The 14,204-nt window shown below is 39.2% G+C and overlaps 1 protein-coding gene across 9 annotated transcripts in view; it reads right to left on the bottom strand.

Moving 5' to 3' along the window:
* The window catches only part of RHBDD1 (rhomboid domain containing 1), a 163,364-nt gene that overhangs the window by 117,088 nt on the left and 32,072 nt on the right, over positions 1–14,204 (bottom strand). For all 9 annotated transcript variants that reach the window (XM_077957724.1, XM_077957723.1, XM_028831159.2 and 6 more), the window contains one exon: positions 14,019–14,151. In XM_077957724.1, coding sequence (XP_077813850.1) covers positions 14,019–14,151 — 133 coding nt within the window. The remainder of the gene's footprint in view (positions 1–14,018; positions 14,152–14,204) is intronic.

The following is a 14,204-nucleotide window of genomic DNA, read 5'->3' as shown; positions in this document are numbered from 1 at the left end:
TACTTTCTTTTCAGCTTATTTATGTATTTCAACCAGTATTTAAAAGAAGTTGTTGTACTAAATCTCTTTGAAAAGAATACCTAAAGAAAACTCAGTAGTCAGATGAAACTGTCTTTTCTGTTCTCAACGTGTCCCCAGTTGTGCTCTAAGTTCTTCCCACGGTGGTTCAGGGAATGGGAAGATCATTGTCCAGCTGTTCAGGACAGGGCCGGGGCTTCTCTCTCTCCCCACAGAATTGGACTTCAGAGGCAGAGATGATTAATACACCTCCGTTCTCTCAAAGAGTTCCAATTGTAGTGGGAGGGAAAGTCCCTTGCCTCAAAATTTCTCCTTCTCATCTCATAAAATCTAACTCAAGGGAATCATTGTTTTGGGTTAAATATTGCTCTCACCTTGAGTTCTGCTCAACTGTAAGCCCTGCTGGGAGGCAGGACAAATTAATTCTTTCATATGACTCAAATAACTTTCCTTTATTGGAGTCTGTAAAGAGGAAAGGGAGGAACTACACATAAGCAAACATTCAAGAAATGCAGAAGAAAAAATTCCCCTACTTCACCAATCTGCTTGGGACAGTCCTGGAATGTTGACTGAAACTGAACTCTAGCAAGCTAGGAAAACATGTTTCCATGAAATGAAACAGGGTATCATTCTATATACACTTGTCATCCAAGCTTATTAGAAAAATCCAACAATCCAAGTAGATACAAAGACAAAAGATGCAATCCTATAATATAAACAGAAAACCATGCTTCAGAAAATGCTCATCCTTGACAACAAACAAATGTGTGTTTATACACACATGGACATGCACACACAGGCCAATCTGTGCTCAACTTGACCAAAATAACACAACAAATTGACACAACTTCTTGAAAAATAACCTAAACCTTCCTTCAGAAACCTAAATCTGAGACAGCTGCCCTTCTCCCCTCTCGAAGAGCTGCCACAGACACGAACCCAACTCTGAGAAGACGAAAATTCCTTCTGGAGTCCTCATCCATCAGGTTATTTTTGATGAAGGAGGTTTCTCTTCCAAGAATGATTAATTTGGGTATTGCTGAATTTATATGTTTGTCACTTGCTTATTTATATGAACTCCCAATGTATCTTTGACCCTATATCCACTGGTTTTTTTCTACTAAGCTGTCAGAAATACTTTTACATTTCAAACAATTTAGAAAGGAATGTTATACTTTTATTTGGGAAAGTGTATTAAATTTTATACCTCATTTTCTCCTTTGCTCTAGATAACCCTTTTTGCATTTTTAAAGGGTTTTATTAATAACTTTGTTTATAACTAGACAACTGTTATTAGCATTTCTGGCTCAGGTGAAGTCTAAATCCGTGAGCACACATTTCTGTATATGGACAACTATCTTGAGAGCTGGCACACTCATTAGTAAGCCTCGTGAACAAACAGTACTTGTTCTAACAAAAGACAATAAATTAGCAGAAATCTATGATCATGGCCTGTTCTTCTCATTGCCACCAGAGTCCTGGCAATCTAATTCCCTCTTCCACTGAAGGCAATAAATGATGCTCATCCCACACACATATTTAAATCTAGCTTAAGCAACTAGTAGATGGTTTAAAGCAGCATGTCTCAAAATTTGTGTACTGTGTTCCACATAAAAACTTACTTTAGACTTCACCCGGCACATATACAAACATAGCTGAAATCAGAGGTCCTTGAAATAATACCCTTTCTATATGTAACACTAATATTTCTACATCTGTTTCTTTTTTTGAATGCCAGTTGTGACACACTATATTGATTTCACATCCTAACAAACCCAAAAGTGCTTTTCTTTTTCTGCAAGCATCTTTCTTTGCTATATAGCTGAAGTGCTTTATGTGTATTTCACATTTCATCACCCAGTGTATTAAAAAGATGTGGACTAATCTTGGTGTTTAATAAAATTTGGAATTTTACCACTTTGCCAAAGATATTCCTAAAAACTTGTTCTAACACTTGTTCTAACAAGTTCTAACTGTGAGTTAGAACCCACAGTTGAAAACCATTGATATAAAACTCCGTTACTTGATGGGTGATGTTGTTAGGACTCACAGTAGCACAGCAGCTCAGACTCTTTCACTCTCTTCTCTTCACTCTGCTCTCCCTGACTCCTCAACCCTGTCCTCTGCACACTTTTCATTCTACTTTTCCTATATTCATTCAACTCATGGTTGCCATTATCACTTCTACAGAACAAGTCTCCCCAAATCTAGTGGGACCAAAGAAACGTTTTCTTGGACTCACAGATTCTGTGGGTCAGGAATTCAAAAGGAGCACACGGGGTGGTCGGTCTCTGCTCCATGATGTCAGCAGCCTCAGCAGAGAAAACTGGAGGTAAGTTGGGGGCTCTATCAAAGGCCACACACTCACATGTCTGGCTTTGATGCCACTGATGGCTGGGCCTCTTCCTCACAGCCTGGTGACATCAGGAAAGCTGCAGGCTTTTGATATGGGCTCCAGAAACAAGCGTTTCAGCTCACAAGGCAAGAAACTTCTTGTTTCAGAAGCAATGTGATACTTAACACTGGTTACAGCAAGACACAAATCCACCCAACTAGCAGACAGGTGAACTGGACTCCACCTCTTAATGGCTGAGTGGGAAAGTGTGAAAAGAACATGGGGGACTGAAGCTATTGTTACAGTTATCTTCTAAATTGCCAGTAGCCATTCTTCTTTATACAAAGAGTTAACAGTTCAAGTCCACAGTTTTTAACTAGCAACTTCAGTGATTATATATAATTTTACATACTCTACTGCTTCCCTCTCCCTCCCATCCCTAACCGCATGAAGCTCCCTTGGAAGCTCCCAGGTTGCAAATAACCATCTTTCCTTTCATACAAGCTAAGCAGTCCTCCCGTGACTAGAGAGGTAGCGTCAGAGTTTAAAGCAGCAATTCTCAAAATGTGCTCTATGAATCACGAGAAGCCCTTAAGACCCTTCCAGAGGTTCACAAAGTCAAAACTATTTTCACAGCAACATTAAGACATGATCTGCCCTTTAAAAAAAAAAAATTGTTGACATTTACATTAATGGCACAAAAGCAAGGAGACAGCTGCTGATGCCTTAGCATGAGTCAAGTGAATCAAAGCAGTGGCCCCAAACAATACCAATAGTCATTGTACTCGTCACAGACACATATTCATGGTTTTTAGGAATATCTTTGACAAAGTGGTAAAATTCCTAATTTTATTAAACACCAAGATTAGTCCACATCTTTTTCATACACTGTGTGATGAAATGTGAAATACATATAAAGCACTTCAGCTGTATAGCAAAGAAAGATGCTTGTGGAAAAAGAAAAGCACTCATGGGTTTGTTTGAGCTGTGAGATGAACGAGCCATTGTTTTCACGGGCCCTCCCCACTTTCCCCTGCCATATTTACTTAAAAGAAAAACTCAAGCCTGTAATCCCAGCACTTTGGGAGGCCGAGACGGGGGGATCACAAGGTCAGGAGATCGAGACCATCCTGGCTAACATGGTGAAACCCCGTCTCTACTAAAAATACAAAAAACTAGCCGGGCGAGGTGGCGGGCGCCTGTAGTCCCAGCTACTCCGGAGGCTGAGGCAGGAGAATGGCGTGAACCCGGGAGGCGGAGCTTGCAGTGAGCTGAGACCCGGCCACTGCACTCCAGCCTGGGTGACAGAGCGAGACTCCGTCTCAAAAAAAAAAAAAAAAAAAAAAAAAAGAAAGAAAAACTAATGAACTATGGTTTAAAAAAAACGGAAAATGGCTCACATTTTCTAAAAAACAAAGCAAGACTTTAAGGAAAACAACAAATGAATTTGTTGTCAATGATAAGATCTGAGCATTGAAGTGAAAATTAGAATTTTGGAAAACTTCTATCTGGCACTGTAAGCTTGACAACTTCCCAATACTTAAAGAGTTTTCTGATGAGATCAGTAGTGACATAAACAAATGTGATATTTTGATATTGTATAATTAAGTCAATATTTACAAAGTCTACATCATTTGTAGACTTTTTCCAAATAATCACTATTTCCAAATAATCAATGCATAATACTAGAAAATCATATATTGGGAAAAGATCTATTCAAACTTCAAGACAGATCAACAGATTTTAATGTTACAGAACGTGGTCAGGTTCACTGATATGGTTTCAGGTTCCACCTTGGAACTAACCTTCAAGAAACTACCACATGCCAACTTTTGATGTAGTGCGAAGAGGAATACCCACGATTATCTGAAAAAGCTGCTAAAACAATCCCTCTTACCCTTCCCAAGTACATACCTGTGTGAGGCCAAACTGACACTCAACCAAAATGATATAGCTCTAGGAGTTAACACAGAAGCAAATATGGAAAACAGATTTTTTTTTTCTTTTTTACTAAGCCAAACATTAAAAGTTTTGCAAAAATATTGTCATTCATCTCATTTTGTTTGAAAACTATCTTAATTATTCATAAACGTATTTATGTGAACACATATTGTGCTTACTACTGATATTTAAAATGAATTATTGATAAATTATATTATGAATGTTAATGAATTATGATATTAATTTTTTTAATTCTTAGTTTTAATTTCCAATATGGTAAATATTAATAGATACAATCCATATAAACCAAAACTCTTTGGGGTCCTCAACAATTTTCAAGACTCTAAACAGGTTTTATGACCAAAAGTTTGAGAACCACTGGTTCAGAGTATGAATTTAGGGGCCTGATTGCAGAAACTTAAATACTGGCTATCCAATGGACTAGCTGATATTTAAGTAGCTACAATAAGTTAACTTCCTGTGCTTCAGTTTCTTCATCTCTTAAGTGGTAGAAATGATAATCTCTTCTTCACAAAGTAGGTGTAAGAATGATATGAGATAATAGATGTAAAGAGCTTAAATGGTTTTTGGCATGTAGGAAGTTCCCAACACACCAGTCATTCCTATTACGGTCCATGAACTGTCACTGGGCCTTGGAAACCCCTCTCCTGTGAGGCTGCTCTTTTCAATTCTCTCAGTCACTGCACTAGTTCTAGCCTTCAGTGTCTTCTCTTGTCTATGTCAACAGTGTCAATGGACACCTGCCACCAATTCTGCAAATCTTTATACTATTCCTGGCCTCCTGTCCTAAACCACGTATTAATTCATGGCTTTTCCTTCTCAGAAACCAAAGCCGTGTGTGTCCATTCCGACTACAAGCATGGTCTAAATTTATTAACCTGCCATCCAAAGCCCTCTATGATTTAGTCTGTTCTCTATGGTTTTGCTTCTTCCCAACTTGGAGTTTATAAAATGTACCATGAAGAACATTTGCTCTGTAGATTGCTTCATGCTAGTGCTAAAACAAAACAGTGCTATCGTCAAGCAAATGTGGGAAACTAATTGGCAAATCCGATTTCCATCTTGCAGTCTTTTCAGAATCCTTCCCATGTTCATGTGCACTGTGCCTTTGCAGGAACACAGAACATCACATGAGCTGAAGTTTACTGACCAGGAAGCCCTGTTTCAGGATACATCTCAAGGAACTAGTGGTCAACAGAACACATCTGAAGGAACACCACTAGCTTTATGTCCCAGCATTTGTGGATAGATTGCGATTTCATAAATTTGCCATGCTTCCTAGTATTTGTTCTTTTTCTTCCCCTTTCAAAGAGCAGTCTGTCTCATCATCTGCCCTACTATTTCCAAACACTCAATATACATACCCCTCTCCTCTGCAAAGCCTCCTAATTTCTCAAATCAGAGTTACTTTCCTTTTCTGTTCCTCTACTTTTATTGAACTGACATTCCCACCTTCTGTTTTGGTTTGGTGGGTAGTTAGTGTTTCTTCTGCTAAACTGTGAAGTCTCTATGGGTAGGGAAGTAGTGTATTGATTGAGGTCAACATTTAACGAGGATCTCAAAAGCACGGGCACATGAGGGAATAAACATTCTTTTTTACTAAAGATTTAATTCAACATTGTTCAAGATTGCTACCTCCTTACATTTGAGTGACATACCAAGTTCTAAAACAATGAGATATCACTCCACCTTATAATGGAAAGAATAAAGTTAAAATACCTGAGAGAGGTCATAAAACAATCTAGCAAGCCATTTCAAGCCAAACAGCAACCATGAAACAACTGATGCTCTTTAACTTATGTCCATTCAACAACAAATATTTACTAAGTGCCTCGTTTGGGTCAGGCAGATGGTTAAGACACAAAGGTAAATTAGAAACAGTCCCTAAAGAAGCTCATAGCCTAGAAAGAAAGTGAAAAACACAGAAAAATTATGATGGAGGAAGTGCTTATGGTAGATAAATCTACAAACACTATAGAAGCAAAGACAAAGAAGTAATTAACACTGCCTGGAGGAATCAGGGAAAGTAGCACACAATAGATACTGTATGATTTGGGTTTTGAATAACCAGGAATTCACAAGGAGAGAATAAAAGGCATGCCAGGGAGAGGGAAGAGAGGCGCGCACACACACAGGCCGAGACACATGTGATTGGCATTTTGAGTTTGAATTTCCACCGCTTCCTATTTTTTGTTTATGCTGTAGTAGGTTGAATAATGGTTCCCCAAAAGACATCTACATCTAACTGATGAATGTAACCATATATGGCAAGGATTTAGCAAGTGTGATTAAGTTAAGGATCTTGAGGTGCAGAGATCATCCGGGATTACCAGGGTGACTCCTAAATGCCATCACACGTGTCCTGATGAGAAAGAGACAGGGATATTTGACACAGATACAAAAGGAGAAGCCCACGTGACCTTGGACACAGAGATGGAGCGATGCAGCCCCAAGCCAAGGAATGCCAGCAGCCACCAGGAGCTGGAAGGAGTAAGGAATAGTTTCTCCCCTACGAACTGCTCTAGAGTCTAGGGGAACTCCACCTGACAACACCAACCGTAGAAGGAATTTGTGTTATTTTAAACCCCCAAGTTTGTGGTACTTTGTTACAGCAACAATAAGAAACTAATAAAGATGCTGTCTACTATCTGCCTCTAATAGCATTTCCTGACATCCACAGAGAACACTGGAGTAGCCTCACACTCTTTGTTCCCCTAAGCCTACCTCCTGTAGTCATCCTAGGTAATGTCACTATCCATGCAGATAATCTTCCCGATATGACTTGGCTCTGTGTCCCCACCCAAATCTCGTCTTGAATCATAATCTGAATATACTCCTCATATGTCAAGGGGGGTCCTGGTGGGAGGTGAGTGGAACATGGGTGCAGTTTCCCCCACGCTGTTCTCATGATAGTGAGTTATCAAGAGATCTGGTTGTTTGATAAGTGTCTGGTACTTCCCCTGTGCTCTCTCTCACACCTGCCACCATGTAGGACGACCTTGAATCACCTCCACCTTCTGCCATGATTGTAAGCTTCCTGAGGCCTCTTCCACCAAGGGGAGCTGTGAGTTAATTAAACCTCTTTGGTGTATAAATTATCCAGTCTCAGCTATTCTTTACAGCAGTGTGAAAACAGACCCACTCAACATCTTAAATTCACAACCCCCTGAACACCTCCTTGACTCCCACAACCTTTTCTTCTCCCATGTCTCAATTTCATACCACCATAGACATGCTCAGGGCCATGTCACCAGCAAAACCAACTCCAGCATCCTCTCCTCTGACTACCAGTTCCTATTCTCACAGCTTTCTCAGTTTTCATACTTGACAAAACCTCCTATCTCTTAATTCCTCCATTATCCTGCAATCTACAAGGCTCTTCAGCTCCATGACTTTCCCGTCCCCAGAGTCATCACTGCACCAACCCCCTCTCAACAGAAACATGCAGATTTGCCAAGAAGCTCATGAGGCATCAGGTCCCTCACTTGCCTGGCCTCCTTCAGGGCTATGGGAGGGGTCCCAGCAACATGTTCACATGGTCATATTTCTTTTATACTTGTGAAAGTGAGATATCTTAACCACAACCTACTAAAACTGCTGTCTCTTTCCACTCTACCTCCCCCTCTGTCACACTTCCTCCCATATCAGTTGTCACTGGAGTAGCCCCAGGCATTTTTGGGATTCAGCTAAAGGGACGTTGAGTTGAGGATACATTTGGTTTGGGTTCAGCATGGTAAATTTATGTGGTTTGTGGTCATTTCTGTGCATAGCTGAGTCACTGCCAGTCTTTACAGTGCAACAATGGCTTCCAGAAATACTCTTAATGCCCACTGTGCATTTGTAACCCAGATGATAACAGGAGATACAAGAGCAGTGGTCCGAGAGCACTCTCAAGTGTCCTATGGCAGCCGGCACTTGCAGTAAAGTCATCATGCTGGAATCAGGACCCAGTGTCTGGAAAAATCTTCTAATCACCAAGCACGTAAAACTGTAAGAAGAGGATTCACTTCTCATTCACATAGTCAAAACTGAAACTAGAGGCTCTCCCACATCAGGAACATCTATGATAATGCAGTATATGCAATTATAAATGTACCATGTTCCTTTCCTTTTTGGAGAATCCTGCAAACTAACTTTATCAGAATTCCTAGGTTTATAATTCTCAAACAAAATTATATGCAAATCACATCAAAAAGTATAAAGAAATAACCAGCAGGACTTTGGCTTTCTGACAATTAATGAAGAGGAATCCATCACAAGAACATTAATAAAGTACTTAAATTACTTGCTGATTTAAGAACAAAGTACATCAATGAAGAAAACTAAAACCTGCACTTTGCCACTAAAGGTCAATGACAACATTCAATTCAATTCAAAAAACATTTGATATTGATAACTTCATACACACACAAAAAAACTTGAAAAGTACTGAAATTTTACAGCTTGATTGTAAAAAGAACCTTGATAGAGGCTTTCCAAAGTTGGACAGTGATTCTAAAAATTTACATGATGAGCTATGAAGAAAGCTCTTCTAAACTTTTAATAATAGAAACTTAATTTTGAGCCACCATGATGTTCTCTCTACGGAAATACTATTGCCAGATTATTTTCATATGAAAAAAGAGATCAAAAAGCATGCAGCAAAACCTGTGGGGGAAAATATTACAGAGATGTGTCAGGGAATTAATATTATATTATTTTTATGGATTTCATGTTTATAATATTTGTCAGCTCTTAAAATTTATGAACTGTCTTTCCCTTTCTCATTTAAAATTTTTACTTTTTTGTGCAGTTTTGTACTTTTTTCCTAAGGAGAACCCACAAAACCAAACAAGCTTGAAGTCTGTAAAACTAAGATCAGCCTTTGACAAACATTCATCTTCCTCAATTCCTTGTCTTGGGGTCTTAACCCCCAACTCTGGATTAATCTCATCAAACAAGTGTAAAAAGAATAACCAATGAGAAAGTCATCCTTTATAACTCTCCCTAAAATAAACAATCCAGACAAGGATAACCACTGATCTATACAAAAACCATAAGACAAAAAGTTACTGGAAACAAGTTATCTGCATGGTGTCCAAGTGTCACCTCATATAGTACTTGCTAATTCCAAAGGGATAAAGGTGCCCTTATAATGGAGACTATCTTAACCAAGTAATTAAACTTATAATTCCTAACAGAGGAGCCACCTAGCATGTATGTCCTTCCTGATGTAATGCAACATGTATCATCCCTATGGAGTATTATTGCCAAAAAAGAGCCAGTTTAATCTGAATCTAATTAAGCCTTTAGACCTAACTTTCAGTTTCCAGAAAAGCAAGGGATAGAGGGACAAGTTAAACAAGCCCCAAAGGAAACAAGGAGATAAGTCTAGAGTGTGGGATATTCTAGAAAACAAGAGATCTGATATCTTTAAAATGTCAATTTCATGGAAAAGTAAAAAGGTGGGAAGACCGTCTTAGAATACAAGAATAAATAAATATAATAATCAAAGGTAATATGTGAATTTTGGATCCTGGTTCTCCTTGGGCCACAACAACAGTTATTAAAGATATTTTGAACACTAGGAGAATCTGAACATGAACCAATTACTAAACAACATTAAAGAATTACTGTTAATTTTCCTTTGCATGACAACAGTAATGTGGTTTTGTAAAATTATAGTTTTATGTTTAAGAGATGCCTGCTAAAGTTTTTAGGGGTGAAGTTACTATGTTTACAACTTACTGTCAAATGGTGCATCAACGTTTCTTTATGTTTGAAAATTTATAAATTTATAAATATTTTTGAAAATAAAAAATTGAAACAAGTAGAAAAATAAATTGAAAATAAAATTTAAATTGAAAAGTAAATTGAAAATCTGTATAATAAAAAAAGGAAACAAGTAAAAAAATATATATATATTTATCTCATTTGATCAATTTAGCCAAAGAGTTTTTAGTTGGGTCAAAGTAATTTTATTCTTGTCAAATATTAGCAATGAAACAGTATCTAAAGCCTAGGGGGTAATGCTTTCAGCTGCCATGTTTTACCAAATACAGTGGATCCTTGAACAACATGGGTGTGAACTATGCAGGTCCACTTACATGAGGATTTTCTTCCACCTCTGCTACCCATGAGACAATAAGACCAACTCCTTCTGCTCTTCCTCCTCCTCCTCAAGATGAAGGTAATGAGGATAAAGACCTTTATAATGATCTACTTCCACTTAACAAATAGTGCATACATTTTCTCTTCCTTATGATGATCTAAAAAACATTTTATTTTCTCTAGCTTACTGTAACAATACAGTGCATAATACATATAACATACAAAATGTGTGTGTATGTTATCAGTAAAGCCTTACCAGTTTTTGGGTAGGTTGACTTAACCAGTCAACAGTAGGGTATTGATAGTTAAGTCTTTGGAGTGTCCAAAATTATACATGAATTTTCAACTACATGGGGGCTCAGCATTCCTAACCCCCAACTTGTTCAGGGGTCAACTGTAATACCCCAGGGTCCAAATGCAACCAAGGCTTGCTTATTTAGTGTTTAAGAGTGGCTTATGGGCATTTTTAGACTACTGTCATTAAGGATGAAAAAAGTCAGGTAGGAGCAAAGGGAAGTAGGGAGTGGAAGTCAAACAAACAAAATTAAATAACAGCTGATTTATTAATTTTAGAAAGAAAAAGAAATTAGGTATGATTCTATTTAGGAACAGTGTACACATCCAGAGATTTACTTCGTAATAAAAGGGGTGAGTACTTATTGTTTACAAAGAGGTCATTCACATATGACTCCTTAAAACTGACTTATTAAACAGAGAAGGTAAGTAATATCCCATTTCACAGGTGAGGAAAATGAGGCTCGGAAAGGATATGTACCTTGCCCGAGATCCCACAGCCAGTTTGTGAGCCTGGCCCCCTCACATTCAACCGCTCTCCTCTAGCACAGTTGCTGAGCGGCTCTTTTACTCTGGGTGATGTTCATGATTCTCCACTTCGGTTTTCTGTCTAGATGGCCTAAGTCTCAGGTGAGAACACACAGAGGTCCACAATCTGGCTAGAAGGTAAAACCAGGCAACATATCCCCCTTCCTTCCATCAACAGAATCTTGGGGGTAGGAGGGGGGAAGGGACAGGAGCCCAGTCTAGGAAGGAGGCACCAGAGGTGGACTGCACACCTCCCTCCTTGGACGCCTCTTCAGACACTATCACCTATCAGGGTCCCATGAAGGAAAATGGAAAGCCACGTGTGAAGCAGAGCAACCTCTGAAGTAAGTACAGAGACTGTGAGAAGCAAAAGCACCACGTGAATGAGTGAGATTGCTTCACTCTGGCATCAAGTCCACACCCCTCATACTCCTCACAATGCCTATTTGGAGTGGCTTTCCTTCATAAAACTCTAACTGTAACCACGGAAATTACTAATTCCGTGGCTTTCATAAAACACAGAGGTCCACCAAATGTTTGCTTTGGCAGATTTTGTTTTCCTCCGAAAGGGCAGCCCATACAGTCCTGCAATAAAGCAAGCTTTGTTGTAAAGATTTACAGTGTTTTCCCAATGAAAATTCTAATTGACAACCATCAGGCAAATAACAATGCATTGCAAAGAGAGCTCCAGTTTCACCCATTCTTCCAAGATCTGTCTCAAAGAAGCATTCACTACTTAGGTTTCCTGGACCGGTGTTTAGTGTAGTCTTTATTTGGATACATGCATAAGTAGATGCTTGTATATTAGAAGTTTATCATTCAAAGCAGTCAAATCTTAAAAATCAAAAGACTTCAAGTTCAAAGACAGGAAATTTCATTTACTTCCCAAGCTCAGAATTACCGGTCCCTCCACACAGAATATGCATATGACATAAAAACGCAACCATGCCTTTTCCATGTAAGTTGGGGGGAACCCTAAAAAGTGAAATGCATAAAAAGCTCTTCAGAAATAGTTGCATAAGAATATCAAATGCACTGTTATTCAATGGATTCATCACAGGATAAAAGTTCAAATAGCAGAGGGAGTGATTTTCATATGAATGCTGGGTGTTGCCAGTCACATACAAGAGCCTATCATTGACACAGAGAACCAAGTCACATCAAGCAAGTCAGAGGAGCAGTGAGTGACAAGGTATAGAGAGGGCTGTTCAGATAAGGGACAGACATTACTGGATGCTTTTTCAAAGAAAACTTTGAAGATTTTGTTAGACTTTCTTCGTGGAACTGTCAAAAGTAGCAATACAATTGTAAATGAGTAGTACTCAGGGACCACATCACTGCCATTTATAGGCCAGTTGCCAGGGGCTGCCCGTGATGGGAAATTAGCATTAAAGAAGGACCCGGAGTTACCGGGCTGACACACAGCCCAATGAGAATACTCTCGAATAAGGTAAGACACTCAGTACAGTCACACAAATCAAAACCAAAACAAAAACTGTCTGTAAAGAACAGTAGCAAACAGAAATCTTCCTTCTTTCTGAACCTTCCTGAATCTCACCCTTCGCCAATATCCAGTCCCACAGTAAAAACAAATATCATGTATTTCCAGTTGCACAAGACAGATTAAGGAAAGTGAAGCTGGTGGAAGAGGTGGACAAATAACACAACTTATCCTCCTTTTCCTAAACAAAAAGCAGAGAAAGGAACCAAAGGAAGAAAGTGCAGCATGAATAGGCAAGAGCCCCAGACAGGAGTCAGGGGGCCTGAATCCTCATGAGGCTGGTGTCTACCACAAACTGTTTGTTGACAAGTCTCTTAACCTTCCGAATTTCCAAGTCCTTCTCTGTAAGGGAAAAAATTCATCTAGAGATCAGCAGTTCTGAAATTGCACTTCCTGGAGCTTTAGAGTTTTGTGGAGGTGCCTCCTCTGAGGAAGCCACAGCAACATGGGAGTACAGTGAAAGGGGCCCCATGCCACCTCTCAACCCAAAAGACTTCAGAGCTGATCCATTTCACATTTTGAGTGTCAAGTAAAGCCTTTTGTTTAAAAAGTTCTATTACCAAGACAACTGACAGCTAAAATGGCTTAAAAGCATTAGATCTGCCGGCGCGGTGGCTCATGCCTATAATCTCAGCACTTTGGGAGGCCAAGGTGGGCGGATCACAAGGTCAAGAGATGGAGACCATCCTGGCCAACATGGTGAAATCCCGTCTCTACTAAAAATACAAAAATTAACTGGGCGTGGTGGTGGGAGCCTGTAATCCCAGCTACTTGGGAGGCTGAGGCGGGAGAATTGCTTGAACCGGGGAGGTGGAGGTTGCAGTGAGCTGAGATCACGCCACTGCACACCAACCTGGGTAACAGAGTGAGACTCCATCTCAGAAACAGACAGACCAAAAAAAAAGCATTAGATCAACATATCTTATAGCTTTTAAATCTTTATAGTTATATGGTTTCTATGTGCTTCTTTGGAATATTGCTTTCAGAATTAACCAGCTGATTGGCCGGTTAATATTGATCCTCAAATCTGTATAACAGTTTCTCCTAGTCAAAAAACGAGGAATCTGCAACTCAGTTAGGACAAGTAACCTACAATTATACAGCTCAATAGTTAACAAGATTTAAACCCAGAAATGTCTGACATTAAAACCATCAAGCTTGACTCTGTCCTAACAGATAAAGAATAAACCTCACTGTGGAAAACAAGTGGTTTCCTTGTTATTATTGCAATTTTTTTTCTCCATGGAACATCAGGTTCTTCAACTGTATTCCCTAAAAGAAAACACTTACCCTGGTGAGAATAAATGAATAGCCACAAGTTCGACCCAACAAGCAAATCTGTTCGGTACAGGAAAGCCCAAAATGTTGACAAAGCCTCCAGGGCAATAATGGTTGTTAAGAACTTTCAAAGCAAACAAAACTCCTAAAAGAGAATGAAGAACATGCAAATATTAACAATCCCAAAGTAGGAGTATC

The sequence above is a fragment of the Macaca mulatta genome, chromosome 12 (assembly GCF_049350105.2).
Source record: "Macaca mulatta isolate MMU2019108-1 chromosome 12, T2T-MMU8v2.0, whole genome shotgun sequence".
NCBI lineage: Eukaryota > Metazoa > Chordata > Mammalia > Primates > Cercopithecidae > Macaca > Macaca mulatta.
This window is presented reverse-complemented; position numbering and strand designations above follow the sequence as displayed.